Here is a 22,904-nt window from a genome sequence, read left to right as displayed (position 1 = left end):
AAACTCTTAACTTGCATCAATTGACAGAGGCTGAAGCAAGGACAGTAAGATTTCTTGGGCAGCTATTCCTAAAAGCAATCCAGAAGTGTTCTGTATCAGCCACTTTCCTCATCCACTCTGCAAGGGAGACAACACAGAGTTCCTTGACAGAGCAACTCGGTTTGGAAACGACTTAGGAGGCCTTTGGCATGGAGCCACAGGACCTGCAATCACTTTCTGCTTGGTTAGTTAAGGTCAGACTGACCCATGGGGTTATCAAAACATGGATTTGAACACACTCTTTGGATTTTACAATTCCAAGAAATTTAACCCAGCAAGCCCAAACCATCTGGTTCTTCCAGAGTTTGGCGTCGATTTAATAGCTATTCGGGATCAAGAGGATATCTTTTCCCAAGTGAGAGGATGAATCATCAGTGCTGGGAAAGCTGAAGGTGATTCTGTAACTGTTTTTGCAAGTCCACATGCTTTAGTCTTTAGCACACAAAAAGTCACACAGCGAAGGTGGAGAGTAGCCACAAGGCAAGGTTGACACCATTAGCTAACAAGCAGCTGCACTGCCTAGCTATGTTAGTCAAACTCTAAACTCATCAACATAAGCTTTTTCTCTGGTTCGGTGTGCCAACTGCCTGCATTTCACAGGAAGTGGTCCCTGCCAGCACTCCCACTAGCTCTGAGTTTGGCCAGCACTTTAACTGATAGTGTATGAGCCCTACCATCTGTCATGGAAGGAGTATTCCTTAATGAGAAAAAAATGATACCGAGGAAGTGATCGCAAAACAGAACCTGACTTGCTTTCATGAGTTGATGGAACTAGACCTAAAAACATGCATATTTCCCAGATAAGTTCAAATTGTATTTCCCAAATCACTGTTTGCAACTTTTCCTCCAAAATATTAGACAGTCTGTATGCATAAGTCTAAATTCATTTTAAAACTAACACATTCCAAAATTAAGGCTCAACTCATTTTTTTTTTTTGTTTAAATTCCCAAGAACTAGTTAGCCAGAGACCCCAAGTTAAATGCTATTTTTTTTTCGGAGCTGGGGACCGAACCCAAGGCCTTGCGCTTGCTAGGCAAGCGCTCTACCACTGAGCTAAATCCCCAACCCCTAAATGCTATTTTTTAAAAATGACTTTAAGGGGTTTTCTTGTTTTGTTTAATTTTTGATTTTGAGATAGGCTAAACTGGAAACTCACTATGTAGAAGAGGCTGTCCTCAAACTCACAGAGATCTGTCTGCCTCCAGCTCCTAAGATCAAAAGTATATGGCACCATGCCCAGCTAATAAATGATTTAAGAGGTAACTTTGCAACTCTGTTCTTTGAACAACATTAACAAACCCAGACGGTCAATATATTAGTGTCAAAAATTCATTCCCAACTTTCCACTATTATGTAAATCTATTCTTATTACCTGCCATTTTAATGAACATCCAATGCATAATTTACTTCACTGGGAAAATGTTGAGACTGTCTCCAAAAATACATCACACTTAGTGTTGTGTTAGGATTTAGAAACCTTAAATTGGGGTTGGGGATTTAGCTCAGTGGTAGAGCGCTTGCCTAGCAAGCACAAGGCCCTGGGTTCGGTCCCCAGCTCCGAAAAAAAAGAAAAGAAAAAAAAAGAGAAACCTTAAATTATCCTAATGGGGATTTAGTAAATTTTTAAGTTAGCATAAATCTGAGGGCTTTCATTATAACATTTTCACACATATACATCATTATACATGTTTTCTTTCCTAATTTTCATTCCAGGGGCCCCAAGGTATGTGAGAGGCCCCCAGGACTCAATGGAGATAACTTCAGCCAAAATGCCCAACAGTGGAGAGGTGAAACCTCAAGGGACCACCTCAAGGGCCCCCAGATTAAAGGCTGTAGAACTGTCTGGACTGAAGGAAATCAAGGAGACATAACAGCCACCTGCACCACGAAATCTGCGCTTGACTTAGTTGCTAGAACATAATTGGGGAAACCAAGACAATAGAGCTAAGTCTGAGGAGCTCTCTGGCTGACAGTAAGAGAATGCCCTGGACTCAGTTCTTCAGGAAAAACAATTCTTTTTCTGCACCTGAAACTTTTCTCTATGTCTTAGATGATCCTGAGTAAAAATGTCCTAGAGAATGACAATGTTTAAAGCAACCACAATTTTAAAGTTGTAAAGATATTAGTATATAGAAGCGGACCTGTTTCAACACAGAAGGGAGAAAGAAAAGCATGTGGTGGGAGGCTCTTACATTATAGGCAAAGAGGCATGAACATATTTGAAGGTCATCTGCGACATCTTAGAACAGGTACATAAACCTTAGCATGGTCCCCAATAAACCAGAAAATATTAGCAAAAACAAAAACATCTGGGGAAAAAACAGCTATATATGTGTCGACAGTGTAATATCACTCAGAAAAAAACATGAAAATGACATGACACAGAGAATCTATTAGGGCAAGAGTGATAGACTTCATTATCTAAAGCTTTAAATTCCCTGACATCAAAATACTCTAGAGGTGAAAGAAATAATGTTAAGTGTGATGGAGGGAAATATTCAAATACATTCTAGATAAAAGGTTACTGTTGCCAAAATAGACATAAAAACTATAACAAAGAAGTATAATTATAATAGAAAGACAGGACATGAGCAGATAATTTGCAAAGGAAGAAATTATAAGCAAACATACTTACCCTAACTCCGAGCTATGCTATTCAACAAACACCTACACACCTGGACTACTGCTTGGTCGGGTAGCACTGAAATGTCAAACACTATGCGCTTGTCCGTAACCCCGAAATCGGAGAAGCTTCCCTCAATGTTAATCGGTTTCTCCAAGGATAGCTTGAACTTCCATTTTTTCAACTGAAGTTCATGTTTTGTAATCTGCAATGAAAATATTTTAAAAATTCCATGGAATTGTCCTCATGGTCAAAGGCAACGACCCTAAGAAAGCACAGTGCATAACAGATTAGTACCTGCTCTACACCATGGACTGCCACTCTTGCCTCAGTGATAATTTTCCATGTGAACACATAAAACTCCCTGGACCATCTTAGTTATTATAGACCACCTCTATCAGTTGTCATAAGTATTGGCACAGGCCACCCCTGAAAGACCCGGTGTCGTCTCCTCTTATAGAGAGGAGGAGAACTGAGGGCCGCAGAGAGGAGATCCCAGCAGTGGAACCAATAGCATTTAGAGACACAGAAGGAATGGACTAGTGGGGAGATAACCGAAAGAGGAGGAGTCAAAGAACATATCTTAGAGCCCTGTCTGACTTACTGTTATGGCAAATCTCATTTGAACTGACACATTTCCTGAAGACTGTGTAACAAGAAAATGCTTCTGTGGGTTGATGAGTATTTTGCACACACCTCTCCCCAAACACACATACACAATACTAGTACGCAGTATTTAGAGTAGAATCTAAGGACAGGCACGTATTGGAGAGATCATATGGGAATGATCATACAGCGCTCATTTGCCTCTGTTCCCAGCCTGTGACTACCGCTCACCAATTGCAGAATGACTGTCCACCAATAGATTGTATAGCTGGGGAGCGGGGGTGGGGGTGGGTCTAATTCCTAAACAGTCAGTTAGCTGCAGTGTGTGAAGGATAATAATACATTGCTAATACGCACTGTGCAGCGACCAGAGCATGTCAAACATCAGGCTTAAGAGAACCCCATTTTTTTCTCAGAGACAATCAGCATAAGTAAAGGAAGAATGTTGGTTGTGCACAGTTGACTGTTCCACCGTTAGACCACCAATCATCAAGCAGAAGGCAGTGGCTGCAACACTAGCTTAGTAACAAAGTAATTGCAAGCATGCCACTAGAGCATGCAGTGGTACCCAAAGCAGACATATCTGGCTGGCAATGTTGAAATGGTTGTCCACACCTTTTCCTATGTCCACTCCTCGTCATTCTCAGATCTCTCTCTCTCTCTTTGGAATTACACACTCTTTTAACTCCCCAGGGACATGATTTATGGGCACACTGGATCCTTCAGACTATAAAAATACTTTGACCCTGAGCACTGCCATACAGCCCTTATGCCTAAGCATTTACAGTTCCTCAATCCTCTGTGACACTAAGATTTGCTACTGCCTACCTGCTAGGTAGTCTGGGACTTGTATCCTGATGTTCCTTTCCCCAAACTTAGGGGTGGTACCTGGTGAAGAACCATTGCCAATTCCAATGGAGGTTGAGATCCTACCCTTTCTTGTAGTCCTGGGTCTAACTGATGGCATCATCAGTGGTGTGCTGGGACTGATTACTTCTCTTTCTTATTTACCTTCTGTTTTCATCCAAAGTCATCCAGGATCTCCAACCACCCTTACCATCTACAGCCAAATAGACTCACTGGCCAGTGTAGTGCTACAAAATCAATAAGGATTGCATTTACTAACAGTCGAGAGAGGTGGTCTTTGGCTTTTCCCTTGGGAGGAATGTTGCTTTTAGGTCAACTAGGCGGGTATAGTAAAAGACAAGATTAGACAACTCCAGACAGAACTCCAAAACCAGCTCTATTCTGGCTAGTGGCTCTTTGACAGTCCAATATAAAATTGGATATCACCCTTCTCAGTGCTTCTCCTCCTTTTCTTAATTCTACTAGTTGTACCCTACCTTATAAACTTCCTTCTTGTCTAGATTTCATCAGCAACAGATAGGTCTGAAAGATTTCTAGGCACACTAGGCACACAGGATTACCCACCCCTAGCTATTGGGGGTGGTTGACTCCCGATAACACCCAGTCGATTTGCCCAAAGGACTTCCTCACTCGCATTCAGCAGGAAGCAGTCCAATGATAACACCACCCCCTTTCGCAACCCCTAGTCATCCATCAATAATAAACATGAACAGAATGGCACATGAGGCCAGGCCCCTTCCCTGAGACTTCCAAGGCCAGCTTCCACCCACAGAACATGCCCACTGCCCTAAAGACTAGACCCAGTCCCCCTACAGAGTTAAAAGCCTAAGCTCTGGACTTGAAATCCCACCAATCCCCACCCTGGAAAGCACCACCCACCCCAAGAAAACCTATATAAACCCTGTCTTCTGCCCAGTTCCTTGCTGCTTCTCACGTGAACAGAGGCGGCTGCCCTCCTAGGTAGACCTCGTGGGTGAGGTTTGTTGGGCGGTGTGACTCTGTGGTATTCCTTGGCTCCCAAGTGCCAGGATACCTTCCCTTGAGAGCTGTAACACTTACAGTGCCTTTATCAGTACACTTAAGCAAAAATATTGAAATGGTTTTTTTTTTCCTTCTTTAAAAAAAATAGCATCTAATAGCATACCAAGTCATCTTCTCTTTTTTTGCTCTTGTGCCTGGCTTTCTCCTTCCATTTTGCTAGGATAATTCTTTGTTTTTGCGTATAGAACAAATGGCGCAGTCGGAGCAGTGTAGCTGCAGGAAATGTGCATCACATGTAGTTAAAGCTATTTCCGAAAACACTATGAACTAATGTATCTGACAGTCTGTGTTTCATTTTAATCACACTAAAATTAGTTCCTTTTGATAACATTAGATAGTGCTCAAGGGAATTTTAAATATAAAAATATATAATATTTTAAATATGTAAATATCCCCTTTGGCCTTTGAAATTTAGATATAATAAACATATATAAACATATAAACAAATATACACATATTTCTTTTTTAGAGAAACAAACTAACCTTTTACAAAACTCATAGTTCTAAGCATTTCATAGAAACACCATCACCAGGTAGTATTCAGATCCAATGCCTTTGAATTATAAATTCTAGATCAAATAGATTGCCTGATACATGTTAATCCCAGGTCTAGAACTCAAACACAGGAGCCAGAGAAAACAAACAGGCTGGAGAGCAGACAAGCTCCTCATGTGCACCTGGCTGCACTGGCTACACCTGGCTGCACCTGGCTGCACTGGCTACACCTGGCTGCACCTGGCTGCACTGATTACATCTGGCTGCACTGGATACATTTGGTTATATGGGCTGCACCTGGCTGCACTGGCTGCACCTGGCTGCAGGCTCTCCAGTTTTCTCTCAGAAGTTGAGGTTCAGAGTTTGTTTTGGCTTTTTGTTTTGCTTCACCTTTCGACTAAAAATGGGTATCTGAATTGTGCGTGAATACTTTGGACATTTAAAGTTTGACAATTTTTTTATTTGAATGTTATGCAAACAGAACAAAGCACAGCAGCTAACAGTGTTCAGCATCACAGGTGAAAATTTAAAGCCTCATTTGTTTGTTGTTATACCTGCCAATGGGCTGGAACCTCACTGATCATAATTTTGTCCTAAAATCTAAGCTCTTTGAGAAGCCAGAACTCTTCTAGTTTAGTTAAGCTGTTGTTACCAGCTGAGACGTGAATCTGCAATCACGATGCCACATCTGTTGCGTTCTCATTCCTTCCACTCATTTGCAGCTAAATGCTTTTTACTTGAGTTGTTACCTATGGAAATTGTGTTTCTGTACATGTAAATGCTAAGGTCAGTTTCAGTGTGTATCACTTAAATTGTAATGAGTATGAGGTTAAAACATCCTGGAAGGAAGGAGCACTTTATTCCTTTACAATACCTCATTTATATATCACTTAATATTACTAGATTATATTCTTCTAATTAGATTAGATTATTAGATTAAAATATTTCTTAGACATTTAAGACATTGTGCGACACAAGTGTACAATAAAATATTTAAATACTATAAATCTATGCTATTATTCATTCGTTTTACTGGTAGTACTTTGAGAATCATAGTTTTGGCTTACTATTGAAATTTTTGAGAATAATCAAACAAAATAAGTTTTTATGATTGAGAGTTAAATGAAACAAACGTACTTTGACTTGATGGTAGGGAAGGGGGAACGGTGTCAAAGAAAGTTTCATGTAAATGTAACTACTTGGGTCTTGTTAAGAGATTATGTAACTAAGAGATTATGTAACTTTGGGGGTTTATTTTCAATGTATAATAATGTGTGGATGCTTTCCCTGCATACATGACTGTGGAGCTTGGTTATGCCTGGTACCCATGGAGGTCAGCAGAGTGTATCCGATCCCTGTGACACTTGGGAGCTGTCATATGGGTGCTAAGAATTGAGCCCAGGTCCTCTGGAAGAGCAACTGGTGCTGTTAACTATCTGAGCCATCTCTCTGACCTGAAAAGATGATTTAAATTACAAGCAGGAATATAAATCTTGTCAGCATAGATCTAATATATAATTTAGAAATCCGTGATTGGTTGTTGTGAATTAGGGAGGCATAAGATGGCACAGGCCATACATATATAAGTAGACATGGGGTAAAGCCCCAAGGGTGTGAACTGCAGAAAAGAAACAGATGGGGAAAGAGAGTGGAGAGAGGGAAGGAAGGAGAGGGGAGGGAGGCCACGAGGTCCCACCTCAGTGAGGGTGAGAACCTCAGGAGATGAAGGCAAAGCAGAGATGAAATGGAGCCAGAGAGAAGGGGAAGGCTGGGGAAAGAAGAGTGTTGGGACAAGGGAGCAAGAAGCCACACATTGGGCAAGCAATGCTGAGAGACAAGAAGAACCCAGAAGGGCAGAGAAGACAGGAGGCTGGTTGGGGGTATCCACACTCTCTCAAGAGCTTGCAGTTCACTTGGATTTTGAAGAGTGTTAAATTATGTGAATATTACAACCACTTTGTGACAAGCTAGCCAGTCCCTAACACTTCATTAGGTTTATGAACTAAACTTTGAGGCAGAGACAGACCGCAAAGCTCAAAAGGAAATGATTCCAGCCGGCTCTGGTGACTTGTACCTGTAATCTCCGAATGCCAGGACTGAAACAGGAGAATTGTCCTAGGCCATCTTTGGCTACACAGTAAGACCTTGTACCAAGGGCAAGAGTGAGATCAATCCATTTTTCTGATTTGGCACAGCCATAGGTTTAAGTTTTGTATCCACAAAGCTATAACTGAAAGGCTGGAGTCCTCTGGCCCCGCTAAAATCCATGTGTGATGTCCATGCATCATAGAGAAATTTTTCTTTAAGCTTCTTCACATGGACATGGAAGGAGTCCTTACATGTGGGTAAGGACTGCAGACTTTCTGTGTCAATGTTGGTTTCTAATGAGTATATACCACTGGCTCTGTATTGTGAATAAGAGTTGGAAGTAATTGGGCCTGGTGGTACAGGTTTGTGATTTCAGCTACTGGGAGGCTAGGGGATTGCAAGTTCGAGGCCCACCTGGACAGCTTAGCAAGACTTTGTCTCACACTTAAAAACAAAAGGGAATCCATGGAGGAGGGCTCACTTAGTATGTACAGAGGCCTAGGTTCAGTACCACACCAAAAAGCTAACAGTAGATCCTTAGATCCTTACTTATATACAGTCGTGTGTGTGTGTGTGTGTGTGTGTGTGTGTGTTGTGTGTGTGTGTGTGCGTGCACGCACACAGATGATTTGATTTCTAACTCTGAGTATTTTCCATTGCGATAAAATATTTTAAAATTAATCTAGCAAAATCATTAGGTTGTTCTTGTGCTTTGTTTTGCTTTGTTTCACTCTGTTATGACAAGGTCTTACTCTACAGCCCAGTCTGGCCTTGAATCACTGCTCTGGCACGGTGTTCTGTGTGCTGGTAGGCATGTGCCACCACACCTAGCCGTGCGGCAAGTACTTTTAATTGATTCATCTAATAACAGTTCTCTAAACACTAAAATAACCTGTTCTCTAGGCATAGTTTTAACCATTAGTTCGTTTCGTTGACCCACTGCATAATTGAATACAAACACTAATTGCTATAGCATGGACATTTACCTATAAGCCTTTCTCTTCTCTTAACTGTGTAGGAGAACCAGCGATTAAAAATGTGTTTTTGGCATCTGAAATTGTCGTGGGCTATTGCCTTGTCCATTTTCTCAGCCATGATAGCCTCTTGATTTGCATGAGGTATTGCAATTTCCTTCCAAACGCTGCAGGCAAAAGATACAGAAAGACGTTATTTTCAAAACATTACTTTGAAACTAGGGTGATGTCGTAGTAAATAAATTAAGAGGAACGAGAAGTGAGATTGCTTTTAGTCTCTCAAAATTACACTAAGAAAAAAAAACTGTTAATTAGGGGTGCATCTTGAAGAACTCCTCATAGTTGAGGGGGGAGGGGTAAAATGCTATGTGGTGGTCATTCATTTCATTTTTCATAAAATAAACACACCTTGGGGTAGCATTATCGTCATAATTTCAATTTATGTAGAGAATACTCTTTAATGATGATTTAAAAAAATTAAAATAGGCCAGACAGTGGTGGCACTGTCCCGGGCCTTTAACTCTGGAGGCAGAGGCAGGTGGACCTCTATGAGTCTGAGGCTAGTCTGGTCTACATAGTGAGTTTTAGCTGGGGCTGCATAGGGAAACTCTGTTTTGAAAAAAAAAAAAATTAAAAAGGAATTTCAGCTCCCAAGCATATCCAACACCCAGCATTTTTGACATGTTGTATTTCAGAGAAGAGGTGTTGTTACTTAGTATAAGCCCAGGAGAATAGGGAGAACTTTCCTCTGCATGGATAGCAGCAGGGGTAGAGGAGAGAAGAAAAAGAAGTAACATGTGAAGACACGTTCTTACCCGAAGTGGCTCTTTACTAAATGGCCAGTGTAAAATGTGCATGCTTTTATCATCAACTCTGGAGTCATCTGAAATAAATAAGCAGTTGAACTGCACATTAGAAATAAATAGGACCAAGCCGGGTGGCGGTGGCGCACCTCTTTAATCTCAGCACTGGGGAGGTGGGGACTGGGGTCAGGGGGCGGGGCCCTGTGCATTTGAGGCCAACCTGTCTATGTGGTGAGTGCCGGGCAAGCCAGGACTACACTGGGAGACCCCGTCAAGAAAGAAGAGAGAAGTGGAAGAGAAGCCTCTGCAAGACTGACAAGGACATGGGACCCAAGCTGCCTCTGGGGAGAGAAGGGGAGGCATGAACACCATTTACATCTTCAGAAATTATGATATATACGTCTATCACCTATTTTTATTGAAATCATTCTTTTTTCATATATTTTTATAAATTCTTTGAAAACTCCATATGTGAAAACTCCACGTGTACAATGCCTTTTGACCACATTCACCCTCTGCATCTCCCACACTCCCTCCCAACGTCATGTGTACCCCCTTTTACACACCACTGACTCTAGCCCAGTTTGTGCTGCTCATACACGCATAGACGTGGAGCCAACCACTGGAACATGGCCAGCATACCAGGGACTATACCTCTAAAGAAAACCCCTCCTCACTGATGGAACAATGACTGGCTGGATCTTGCTCAGGTCTGATACAGGCAACCACCGCTTCGATGACTTCATGAGCAAATCAGATGTGTCTTGTCCAGGAGACACTGTTTCATCCGGGTCTTTCTCCACCTCTGACTCTTACAGTAGTACCCCGTACCCACTCTCCCCTTTTCTGCAAAGTTCCCTGAGTAGAGTCACACCTTTGAATGATCTTGTTACACCCCACTTATTTTATTTCAAGGTAAATAATTACGGTATTATTATTATCAGCTATGTTTATGAGCGTTTTATTGCAGAATTGAAGATTTGGTTCTGTTGGTAGACTGCTGGCCCAACATACACAAAGCCCTAGGTTCTAACCCCAGGGGTACATGTCTGAAACCCCCAATTCCCATAGTAGCGTATGCCTGTAATCCCAGCATTCAGGAGGTAGAGGCAGGAGGATCAGAGGTTCAGTATCGTTCCCAGCTACAACACAGGTTTAAAGCCAGCCTGAGCTACAGGAGACCTCAGCTCAAAAAGAAAAGAAAAAGCAGTTGTAGTCACTCGGTCACAGTCAAGATTGACTTTTACCTGTTGGTACTGTAAAACAATATTCTCTCCTCAAAAAAACAAAAGACCTCCTCTAAAACAAACAACAACCAAGAAAAAAAAAAAGTAAGACTGCTTCACCCAGCAGGACTGAGAAAACCACAAAATAAGAGAAAATATAATTTTAAAAATTTAAGAGTTAGTAATTATCCAGTCTCTTTTGTTTGTTTGGTTGTTTGGTTGGTTAGTTGTTTGTTTGGTTGTTTGGTTGTTTGTTTGTTTGGTTGGTTGGTTGGTTGGTTGGTTATTTGGATGTTTGGTTGTTTGGCTGGCTGGCTGGCTGGCTGGCTGGTTGTTTTTTTTCCTAGACAGGATCTCACTGTGTAACTCTGGCTGTCCTGTAGTTCACTATGTAGAATAGGCTGCCCTTGAACACACAGAGATCCGCCTGCGGCTGCCTCCCAAGTGCTGGGATTACAAGTCTGTGTCACTACACTGCTCACCTCTATCCAGTCTCAAAAGAAAAGAAATACTATGGCAGATAGCAAGGTTCAGGATTTGGTTACTAACATTCCTATCTAGAGCACAGTACCTACCTCTCCCAGACCATTACAGCCAAGGCCTTAGGATCCTAGGGTTAACTTTATTCACATCTGTGAGACTATTCAAAGCCTGTGCTTCTTCCCATGTTAAATTTAGGTCTTTGTTTGATGCTCTGGTGATAGCACCATATTAAAAAGCTGTATATGTGGCTTGGTGACGGTGGCCCTCCCTTATATCACAGCACCCTGGGAGGCAGAGGCAGGAGGATCTCTGTTCAAGGCCAGTCTGGTCTACAGAGTGAGTTCCAGGACAGTCAGGACTACACAGAAAGAAATCATGTCTCAAAAAACAAAACAAAACAAAAGGCATATACAAAATTCTCAAAATGTAAATTTAAAAGATTCAATTTTAAAGCTGTAAATATGAATATATCTCTGGACATATTTAAGGAGAAAATTTATAGAAGATTATTCTGTGCTCTCTCTCTCTCTCTCTCTCTCTCTCTGTGTGTGTGTGTGTGTGTGTGTGTGCGTGCGTGTGTGTTTGTAAGAAGTTACAAAGGAGAGGAAAATAATATAATTTCTCATATTTTAAAGAAGACTAAAAATTACTAAAATGGTTACCTAAAGGGAGAGATAGATTAGAAAGATCTCAATTTTAATCCTGTATTTTGTAGTGTTATACATAACTGGAAAAGTATAATTATATCAAAGAGAAAATTAGATGACATTAACATTGAGCAGTAAGTACTTCTGGTAAATGGTATTACTTTCATTGAAACTACCTAATAGGATACATCCACCTTATGAACAAAAAACAATTATGTGATGTCTCTAATGTGAATTCAGTACACTTTAAAATATTTCTTTTCACGTGTCTTAAGTATCTGCCTGAATGCATGCCATGGGAGAGTTGGTGCACTTGGGAGCCAGAAGATGACGGTGTCAGATCCCCTGGAACTAGAATTACACACTTTTGTGAGTTGCCATATTGGTGCTAGGAATCCAAACCCGTGTCCTGAACAAGAGCCGTTGCCTACAGGACATTTAATCATTCAAGTTGTCAACTGTGAGCAGTAATTCTGATCATTGGTGATTAACTTTTATGTTAAAACCCAAAGGACTTATTTTTTTTCACCCTGGAGATTGAGTTTATTATTAGGCTGCTCATAGAGTCCTAGGTGTTACAGAGAGGACTGTAATAGGCCTAAGCAGCTACACACACCCAGGCATGCTAGCTGGCTTTCCCATCATAGCATAGATGGGGAGCCCCATTTGAATCCGTCACAGCCTACACACTCACAAGACCCCGAGGTCACAATGGAGCAGAAGTCCATTCAGATAGCTGGGAAGAGTGAGTACTGTGGAGAGCATCCAGTGGCCGCTCCCCAGTCCTCCTGAGAGGGAGTATGAACAGTCAACAAGCCGCAGCTGGACTCCAAGCACAGTGTTCCTGCGAGGGGCATCTGATCTCATGAAGCAGCAAGTGCTTGCTTCTAGTTTCACCTCTGGTCCTGAATAAGCACTGTGGTTGCTGGTCAACTTTCTGGAGGCTTCCCTGGTACTCCCAGGTGAGCAAGCTAGCTGGCTGTGTGCAAACTCCAGTAGGCTGGACCTGTGTAATTCTTTCCCAACAACAGCTCAAGGGTGGGGGGATTGTACACAAGAGGAAACAAAGGCAGAGAAACATCCAGGTGGTAGGTGGCAAAGCCATCTTCTCAGATGTCATCACTGAGGTGTGGGGTCTTTCTAGCATGCTGGTTTCTTATAGGGCAGTGCCACTGTAGCCAGTGCTTGGCACAGATCACATGCTCAGTAAACTACAGGATACTAAGATAAGCCTTCCACAGCCATTGGCTTCAGTACTGTGCACAGACCAGTTCTGTGCTGACATGTAGAGCCACCTGCCTCTTCCAGTTAAAGGGACATACTGGAAGTCTCAGGGATTGCTCCCACACAGGCCTGTGCCCCAGGGCAAGTCATTCCACATCTGGGTTTCAATGGCTTGATTCCTGAAGGATTATGGTGAACCCCATGGCATCTTCTCCTCTCTCCACCTTCCTCTCTCTCCTCCTTCCCAAAGAACTTCTAACCACTCATGATGCATTAATTAAAAGTCAGTCAAGCAGACCATGTGGGCCTCCCAAGTTGATAGAGTTTTGGCATGCAATGAGAAAGGTGCAAGGAACTTGAGCGATGGCTCGGCACTTAGGAGCACTGTCTGATCTTGCAGAGGACCTTGGCTTGACTCCCAGCACCTACACATTCCACAACCATCTGCAACTCTAGTTCCAGGAGATTCTGTGCCCTCTTCTGACCTCCTCAGGAGAAGGAGTTACGCAGAGTTGCCCAGATATTCATACAGGCAAAACACCCATACATATAATCATTTTTTAAAAGGGTTTTTATTTAAAAATGGAAAAAAGAACCCTAAGACATCAAGTTTCTACAGTAAATGTAGAAAACCTAGCAACATAAATGGCCAGAATGAAGAATGACAATGTATGACTCCCTTAATAGAAACAAGACAAGAGAACTGTTTGTTGTCAATTACGGAAGAATTAGAATTCTGACTTGAACAGAACCTTAAGTACGAAGACAATTTTTAGACAATTTGGGAAACTCAGAAATGGAGTAATTATGCCTGGATATAATCGGCACTAGGAGATATTCAACAATTGTTGCAATTACGTAAAACAATGTACACATATCAATGACACACCGTATAACATCTTACTCAATATACACTGGGTAATCTTTAAGTTCAGCTAAACACGTCTCCTCAAACATTTACTGCTTTTTTGTGGTAATAACTTCCAAAAACCTTCTAGGATTCTAAAATTATTTTGGTACGTTTTGACTTATTTGTGGTGTGTAGTGTGTATGCCATAGCTCTTATGTGGAGGTCAAAGGGCAGCTTACATGAGGCAGAGAGCTTCTTCTTCTACCATATAGATCCCAGGGGCTGGTCTCAGTACTGAGCCAATGGCCCACCACTACTTCTAGCTCTGTTAAATGCTTGGTACGCTGTTACCTATAACCATGTCTACAGCTGACAGATCTCACTCTGTTTAACTGTCACTCAGTCACCAATCATTCTTTCTTCATTGCTTTCTTCATCTTCCAACCCCAATATCCCAGGCCTCTGATAATGACCACTCTACTCTCAAATTATAAAATCAATATTTTTTTTAGGTTCTACTATTGAGCTCATGAGATGCTGATCTTTCTCAGCCTAGCTGCTTTCCCTTAATGTTGTCTCCATTCATCTTTCTGGAAATGAGGAAAGTCCTTTTTATTCATGATTGAATAGTATTCTGCTGTGTGAATTCACATGTATACATGCACACTTATATAATACACATGTACGTACATATGTATGTGCATACCTATAGGACAAAGAGGTATATACACATTTGATGGATGAGCAGAGCCCCAGTAGTCACACTTTATTTCTTCTCTCAGTCTTTTGATACTTTCTTAGACAAAAGTTCTTGGTAAAATTACCTCACAGATAAAATGTTACACAAAAAGAGAGTTACAGAAGTATGTAAATATTACGTTCAAAGCAGTATTTCATTCCATAAGCTCATTATAAGTTCAGAGCAACAGTTTCATGTGGCCTCGCTTAATCATGGTGCACATCTGTGGCTTCATCCTTGGAGCTGACCTAGAGTGAATGTTTTCCTAGATCCCAAATCTGTCCCAAGCCTTTTTCTCTTCTTAGTGCAATTTGTGAAAGTTCATTGTTTTCCTCATAATGCAGTCTTTGCTTAAAATGTTATGAAGAGTGGGCACATTCTATTCTTGATTCTAACTTTATCACATTTTTCTGGCAAGACAACTAAAACCATCTCCTTAAACTTTCTTCATAAAATTATTTGAATCAAATCAGCAATGCTATAAAGTCACTAATTCATCTAAACGGCATTAATTCTTTCAAGTTCATCTTCTTGTTGAACCACAGGAAATTTGCCCAATGGTGGACCGGTGCCCAGAAATCATTAGGTTATGTGATAGTGGCAGGAAAAGCATATCAGCATCAAGAAGCAATCCTAGGACAAAGTCTTTGGGATGTGCCCCTCCAGAGTCCACCCATTGCAGCCATATTTGCTTGCCATAGTCTTTCCTAGATGGCTTCTGTCAAGAATGGCCCTCAAAGTCTCACATACTTAAATGATGTCACCAGGGAGTGCAACTGTTGGAAAAGAATTAGAAGAATTAGGATGTGTGACCTTGTTGGAGGAAGTGTGTCGCTGGGGGTAAGATTAAAAGTCAGTGTTTCTCTCTGACTGCTGCCTGTACATGAGGATGAAACTCTCGGATACAGCTCTGGTCCCACCATGCTCCCATCGTGATGACAACAGACTGACCCTCTGAGAGTATAAAGCAAGCCCAGACTAAATGCTTTCTTTCACAGGAGTTTCCTTTGATCATGGTGTCTCTTCATAGCAATAGAACAGAGGCTAGGACACTCCTCGTGGCTTCCTCAGCTGGCTTTCTTATAATACCAGGACCACAAGCCCAGGGCTGGCAGCATACAATGAGCTGGGCCCTCCCACATGAATCTCTAAATAAGAAAATACCCTATAGACTTACCTATAACCAGATCTTATGGAAGCATTTTCTTAGCTAAGAGTCTTTCCTCTAGATGACAGAGGAGGTTGAGTCAGATTGCACACCACCTAAGACCACTGCCTGCCAATACCGCACAACACTGGGGAGGATCCAGTACCTATGCTGTTCTAGTGCCTACACTGTCGTCCAAAACCAGGACTATAACAAGGACTACAATGACTTTAGGCAGAACAGAAGTCAACAGGCTGGGTGGCTTTTCTTCTCCTAGCACCAAAGCAGTTAGAGATGCCCTATCTACAGGAAGGCCTGAAGATGAGAGCCACACGGATCTGTCCAGTATTAGTTTTACCTGGACTGGTACTATGTCTCAGGGAAAAGACTTTTGTTTACTACCATGTCCCATACCCAGAAATTAGAGCCTCTATGCTTTAGATAATGTTGGTGGAGACAGCAACTTATCAATATTTAGGAGGCTGAGCTGGGTCACACCTGAGTCTCAGTCCAAGGAGGTGTGATATCAGGGGTATGATAAAGCCCATAATGTAGTTGTCAGTGACACAAGTCAAAGCACATCTGGGAGCCAGCAGGTGCAGGACCCTGTCTGCTACCTAGGGAAGTCCGGAGCCCTGGCTTGGGAATGGATGTCCCACCAGGTGTCAGAAGCTGGATGATAGAAACAGTTCCTCCCTAAGCTCACAGCTTCAGAGAACACCTCGGTCTCTGGAGGATTCTTGTGTCCAGGTTCATTTCAAGGCTGGACATGGAGAAGGGGAAAACTCCAGTTGGCCCTGCTATCACTAAAATCTCCCAGGGGGAGACATAAATAGCATCTACCCCTTGTCCCAACAACAAACTGAGGCTCAATTCTGCCAAAGGAGCCAGTGCGTTTACTGGGCTTCCTTACAGAGCATAGGTGGGAGAGCTACTTACAGGAGTGTGGGTACTCCTCCCCTCCCCTCTTCAGGAGTGTGGGTACTCCTCCCCTACCCCCCAAAACAGGCAGCACCCCAAAAGCCTTGTCTTAGTTAGGGTTTTATTGCTGTGAAGAGACACCATGACCAATGCAAGTTTTATAAAGAACAACATTTAATTGGGGCTGGCTTACAGGTTCAGAGGTTCAGTCCATTATCATCAAGGCAGGTGTGTGGCAGCATCCAGGCAGGCACGGTGCAGGGGGAGCTGAGTTCCACATCTTCACCCAAAGGAAGCCAGGAACAGACTCAGCATCCTAGGAGGAGCTAAGAGGAGGGCCTCTAAGCCCACCCCACAGTGATGCATGCACTTCTGTTGTTGTAAAATATAAACACTGCCCCAAGACATCTGCTAGATATCTTGGCAGAAACATATCCCAACTCCACGGTGGCCCAGTGTCTCCTGCCACCACACACTTTCCTACACTCAAACCGTCACATGAAAGAACACGCAACACAATAACCTTTGACCCAACTAGTAAGATATAATTGCCTGCCCAGTACCATCCATCCCTTAAGAACATTAATAACAACCTGTAAAAGCACAGAGAGGAATCTTAACATCACCTGCCATGGCTTCTCACCCTCTCCCTCCTCCCTCTTCCGTCTGTCTGTCCCAGTCTCCTCCTCTTCCTTTAAACTTGTCTCCTGCCCATCTTTCCTTCTCCTCCAATGACAGGCCTCCTTCTATCCTGTACCTGCCCCTCACCTGTATTTTACAAATTCAATGGGGGAGAAGATTCTGCTAAAGTCACCTGATTCCTGAGTATATGACTAGGCAGCTGTCCTTGGGGCAGCGAAATTAGCATCAAAATACAGATAACTCCAGGGCAAACCACAACACACTTCCTCCAACTAGGCCACACCTTCTAATAGTGCCACTGCTGGGGCCAAGCATATGCAAACCATCGCAAGCCTTACCCAGCAGGGATGAAAATATCCTCCATGCATAGAGAGAGACTATCAATCAATAGTTCTTCCTCAGCCTATATGCTGCAGCCACTTAAGGATGAGTAGTTTCTAACAAGAATTAGGGAGCAGATGGACACTCAGATAAGAGTCTCATGACTCTCCCTACTCACCCATGTAGGAAGTATAAACAATCAACAAGTACAGCCAGGGTAGTCCTCTTACAAGGAGGTACAGCTGAACTCCCCAAGACAGCAGTTTGGTTGGCTCAGGGGACACTCATAACACCCACAAACACACAAGTGTCCATCAAATGCTAGGCAGTTGAGAAACTCTGTCTCTGAGTCCTATCCTGGGTATAAAGCCTCCAGCCTCTCAGAGTGCTGGGTCTTATTATGGTAGACCTGGCACGACCCTCTGAGACAAAGCCCTTGTGCTAGTACTCAGGCCTTTCTCCCCAGAGGGTTGAATCCTGTTCCCTGCTGCACTGCCCTAGCTTGATGGGGGAGTGGTTGCACTCACTCTCCAACCTGTGTGCAGGAACTCTCTGAGCATTAGGGGTTGTGGGTGATGCCTAACACTGGCTTACACGGAGGCAGACCTAGTGCTGACTTTCAAGTCTAAGTAAGGTGTGAACTGTTAGGCTCTGTCTTCTGCAAAGAGGGTGGTATCTCCCCACATGCTGAACTGCTTGAGGTCGGGGTGGGTGAGGGGAGGTGGCTAGGGGGAGGTCACATGGGCAACTGTGGCCTTCCTGCTCTCACTGCCCCTGTTATACTGACAGCTGGCCCCATGCTCTCTGACCTGGCTTCCCCAGCACTTGTGAAGGTACTTTGTAGTTTGAAGGATGTCTGACTTGGTATGTCTGTGGGGAGACCATGCCTAGAGATCTTACTCGGCGGCCACCAAGCTCTCTCTACCCTGCCATTGCATTTATGTTCTCTAAAGACATCTTTTTGTGTCAGAGACACACACTTAAGGATTTTAAAAGTAAGACTTAGAACTGGTCTTCTAATAATCTGACGTGGGGGACAGAAGAGAGGTAAACGAACAGGACTGGTACTGGGACATTAACTGTGACATCCTTTGACTTTCCTGTGATGCTTCAGCTCTGCCATCAGGAGATGTTTTCAAGTATGCTTCTCTGGTAATTAATTAGTAGGCCCATATGGAGCTGTTCTTTCCTAAAGAATGGTCATTAGGTCTTGTAGGGTTAGTGTCCTCCTCACAGAGGTTGAGTCTCTCTTTGGGGGCTGTACAGTTAAACTATCTTTCTGTCTGTGGTTATGAAAGCAATTTCAGCTTTTTAAGAGTATCTCTTTTGCCTTTCCCAGTTCAACTTTTCTAAGTGGCAAGACTTACTTTGTAAACAGGCAGACATAGGCAGCCCTGTTGTTCTTACTGTATGATAAGACTGTGTAAAGTCCTGCAAAGCAGCATTAAACGCCGTGAGAAATCGTAATCGTTTGTGACCTTTAAATTTCTGTGAAGTCATTAAATGACTCCTTGCTAGCCATTATAGCTAGACAGAAAATGGAAGGAATGGAAATGGTTTTTTAAGTAAGGATAATATTAGCACACTGATTTGAAATGTCAAGCACACAGAGGACTAGTGTTTCACTCGTCACCATTCTTACCCTTACTTTTTTTCTCTGCGTGTAGAGAAGTGAGTTATCTACGTCAGCCTAGCCTGAGCGCTCTAATTACGGAACCCAGAGCATCTGGAGATTCACCTTTTCATATCTAAGCTTAGATATTTTGCTCAATGTTGTTGCAAGGTCAAATCCCATAGCTACTTTTTTTTTTTCCAACTTAGACGGTATGTATTCTATACCTTGGCAAATTACCACGCTCCTTTAAGGTCGGAATCAGCTCCCATCGTTTTATCCTTTGCACTTTAATATCCAACAGCAAACCCATTTCCCAGTAAAGCTTTAGATTTGTATTGGTGGTGCCTCTTAGAATTCTCCCTAGTAGTTTAAAGATTCCCTGGGGACTTCTATAAACATTGGTGCAAACAGAACTTATGTCTTCTGTGATCCTTACATTAGTTGCGGGTTTCTGTTGATATGCAGATGAGGGCAGGTGAAATATAAGACTGGAGCCTGTGATTAGGCAGTGAAAAAAGAAGGTGGGCTGGGAGTTTTAGAGACGAGACAGGGACAGAGAGGACAGAGAGAACAGGACAGAGAAGATGGAGGAAGAAGACGATGAACCTGATCCACGGGGCTTGAAATAGCCCAGGGTAGCTATGGATATCATAGAAGAACATAAAATAATATAGGGCAATTTGTTCAATCTAGGCAGGCAGCTTGTATCGACATCAGTTGAATGTTAAGTTCTTTTGCGGGCATTTTGTGTGAGAATTTACTGTTATAAATCTGACTGATAAATTACAAGCCTCTGGAGTTTTGATTTTACTGGGTTATGGGGATTTGTGACAGCTAACCGCCGTGGGGTGGATAGCTGGGAATGTGAGCAAGTTCCAAAGCGAGCAAACCACTAGTTGGGTGGCTGCCATATGGGGTTAGCCATGGGGGCGGGGAGACCACCGGAGCCGAAGAGTAGCCAGCAATAGCATGGATTGATTTGGTTTTTTAATATTTCATGCAACAACTAGCCATAAAGTTTACTCTCTCTTTCCTCATCAGTGTTTCTCAAACATGTTAGCGCATGTACTGTAATCTTTTTTCAATCGAGAGAGAAAAGATGGAAATGGAGGACCCAGAATCCTATCCCCTGCACCTCTCTCTTAATCCCTGAGCTTGTCTCCAAACTTCCCCAAGAGCATAGCGTGCAGATATCTGCACTCTTCAGTAGATCAAACTCTGTAGTTGACAGAGTGTTTTTAATCTATACACTACAATGCACATCAATCCCTATGTGCTAGAGCCTCCAGGTAATCCCAGACTTGACAGAATCATCACAGTCCTCTACATCTGTTTCTCTGTTGTAGAACACTGAGGACCCAAGGTCTTGTGTTCCTGAGTTTCAGAACTCACTTTGATTATGACTTTGATTGCAATTTTCAATGTCTGTCTTTGTTAGGGTTTTATCACTGAGAAGAGACACCAAGACCAAGCGCAAGTCTTTTAATTGAGTCTGGCTTACAATTTCAGAGGTTTAGTCCATTATCATCATGGTAAGAAACATGGCAGCATCCAGGCAGGCAGGTATAGTGCTGGAGAAGGATCTGAGTTCCACGTCTACCAGGCAGCAGAGGGGGACTGTGTATCACACTGGGCATAGCTTGAGCAAAGCAGACCTCAAAGCCCACCCCAACAGTGACACACTTCCTCCAACAAAGCTACACCTATTCCAACAAGTCCACTTCCTATGTGCCAAGCATTCAAACACGCGAGTTTCTGGGGACCAAACCTATTCAAACCACCACATTCCACTCCCTGGTTCCCATAGGCTTGTAGCCATAACATAATACAAAATGCATTTAATACAACTTCAAAAGTCCTCATAGTCTTTAAGAATCTTGAACTTGTTTAAAAGTCCAACATTCAAAGTCTCTTTTGATATACATGCAGTCTCTTAACTGTAATCCTCTGTAAAGCCAAATCAAAAAACAGATCACATCCTTCCAACATATAATGGCACAGGATATACATTACCATTCCAAAATGTAGGGAAGGGGACATAGTGAGGAAAAGTTAGGACCAAAGCAAGACAGAAAACTAGCTGGGCAAACTCCAAATTCTGCATAACCATGTCTGATGCCAAACCTACTCAAAGCACCACAATATCAACTTAACTGAAGGCCCCCCCAGGTTTTGCTTGAACTTACACAGGCCACATTCCTGGCATTCATACGCTGTTCTAATCATATCTGATTTTTGTTGATATTTCTCCATGTGCTTTTGCCAATACACACACACACACACACACACACACACACACACACACACACACACACAGAGTTCTAAAATGCTCCATCTCCTATATTTACTCCCATGTTCTCTTTAAAGGATCAAAACCGTTGCCAGAGGCTCTTCCCTCAAGAATAAGCAGGTCTGGCCTCAAATTTAATCTCATTAACCTTTGGTCATATCTTTACAAGCCTGCCTCCCTTTGTCCTTAGCCATTATGGCCACCAGCAGACAGTGGAGGGGGAAACAAAAGGAAGTAATTAGGAAGAAAAGAAAGCACCCTGCTTTAAGATTCTCCAAAGCTTTTGTTTTGTTTTTGAGAGAGGATCTTGCCACAGAGCCCAAGTTGGCCTCAGTGTCACTAACCTCCTGCATCAGCCTCCCGGGTGCTGGGATTACAGGATGTGCTCTTAAACCCAGCTTTTATAATGCAATTTCTGCACATGAGAGGAAGAGAAGAAAAGCGAACAGAAATAGAAAAGGGGGGAAAGCCAACTGTTCCTTAGAAATATGGGGGTGTTTGACCCTGTGTGGTATTCTCTCACTTTCCTCCGTGGCTTTAATGACTTCACACCACCACCACCACCACCACCCCCAGTTAAAGTCTAAACTCTGTTGGGGCATTTCCATCAGAACTTAAGGTGTGTTTGAGAATGCTTGATTAATTACCAGCTGGTCATCCAGTCCAAAAAGCTCATCTAAGTAAGTTTCAGACAGTCTTCGAACTTTTGGCTTCAGTGATGGGTGAATGCACATGTCCCTTTAATGAAATCACAAAGGAAGGTCAAGATTAATTCCATTTTTGAAGTAATTCTATAAGGAGTCACTGGTTCTCTGGAGTGTTGGGGGAGGGGTGGTAAATTTCCCCTGAGGAGGGAGGTCAGAATCATCTCACCAAGAGCTCCCAAGGATGGTGTGCTACCCCTTTCTCATGCTCGCCTTGAAACACTCTGTCCTAGAACCCACAAATGGAAGCTCACTGACAATCAGTGATCATATTGTTCACATTAAATCTTGGGGACCTAACAGCCGATGGGGGGATTCCTTAACAGGCCCCAGATTTGAAACACTCATTGGCAAGACCTTATAGTGATATTATACAAAGGTCCTCACCTCCAAAACATTTCCCTGTCATACCTCAAAACAATACTTACCAAAGAAGGTTTTCCAGACCATTTTCAATGATAGCTAGGATCATGCTCTCTAAATATTTCAATGGGTCCTCAGGGCATGTCACAAGTAAACCACATAACAGCGCCTATCAAAGAGAAAAATAAGAAGATG

The 22,904-nt window shown here is 42.7% G+C and overlaps 1 protein-coding gene across 6 annotated transcripts in view; it reads right to left on the bottom strand.

The window, feature by feature from the left end:
- Fbxl13 (F-box and leucine-rich repeat protein 13) overlaps window positions 1–22,904 on the bottom strand; it is a 198,460-nt gene that overhangs the window by 156,453 nt on the left and 19,103 nt on the right. For all 6 annotated transcript variants that reach the window (XM_039106881.2, XM_039106883.2, XM_039106882.2 and 3 more), the window contains exons 2-7: window positions 22,775–22,878; window positions 22,290–22,380; window positions 9,550–9,617; window positions 8,747–8,901; window positions 5,281–5,390; window positions 2,716–2,868 (exon numbers count right to left, since the gene is read on the bottom strand). In XM_039106881.2, coding sequence (XP_038962809.1) covers window positions 2,716–2,868; window positions 5,281–5,390; window positions 8,747–8,901; window positions 9,550–9,617; window positions 22,290–22,380; window positions 22,775–22,878 — 681 coding nt within the window. The remainder of the gene's footprint in view (window positions 1–2,715; window positions 2,869–5,280; window positions 5,391–8,746; window positions 8,902–9,549; window positions 9,618–22,289; window positions 22,381–22,774; window positions 22,879–22,904) is intronic.

The sequence above is a fragment of the Rattus norvegicus genome, chromosome 4 (assembly GCF_036323735.1).
Source record: "Rattus norvegicus strain BN/NHsdMcwi chromosome 4, GRCr8, whole genome shotgun sequence".
In the NCBI taxonomy this organism is placed as follows: domain Eukaryota; kingdom Metazoa; phylum Chordata; class Mammalia; order Rodentia; family Muridae; genus Rattus; species Rattus norvegicus.
This window is presented reverse-complemented; position numbering and strand designations above follow the sequence as displayed.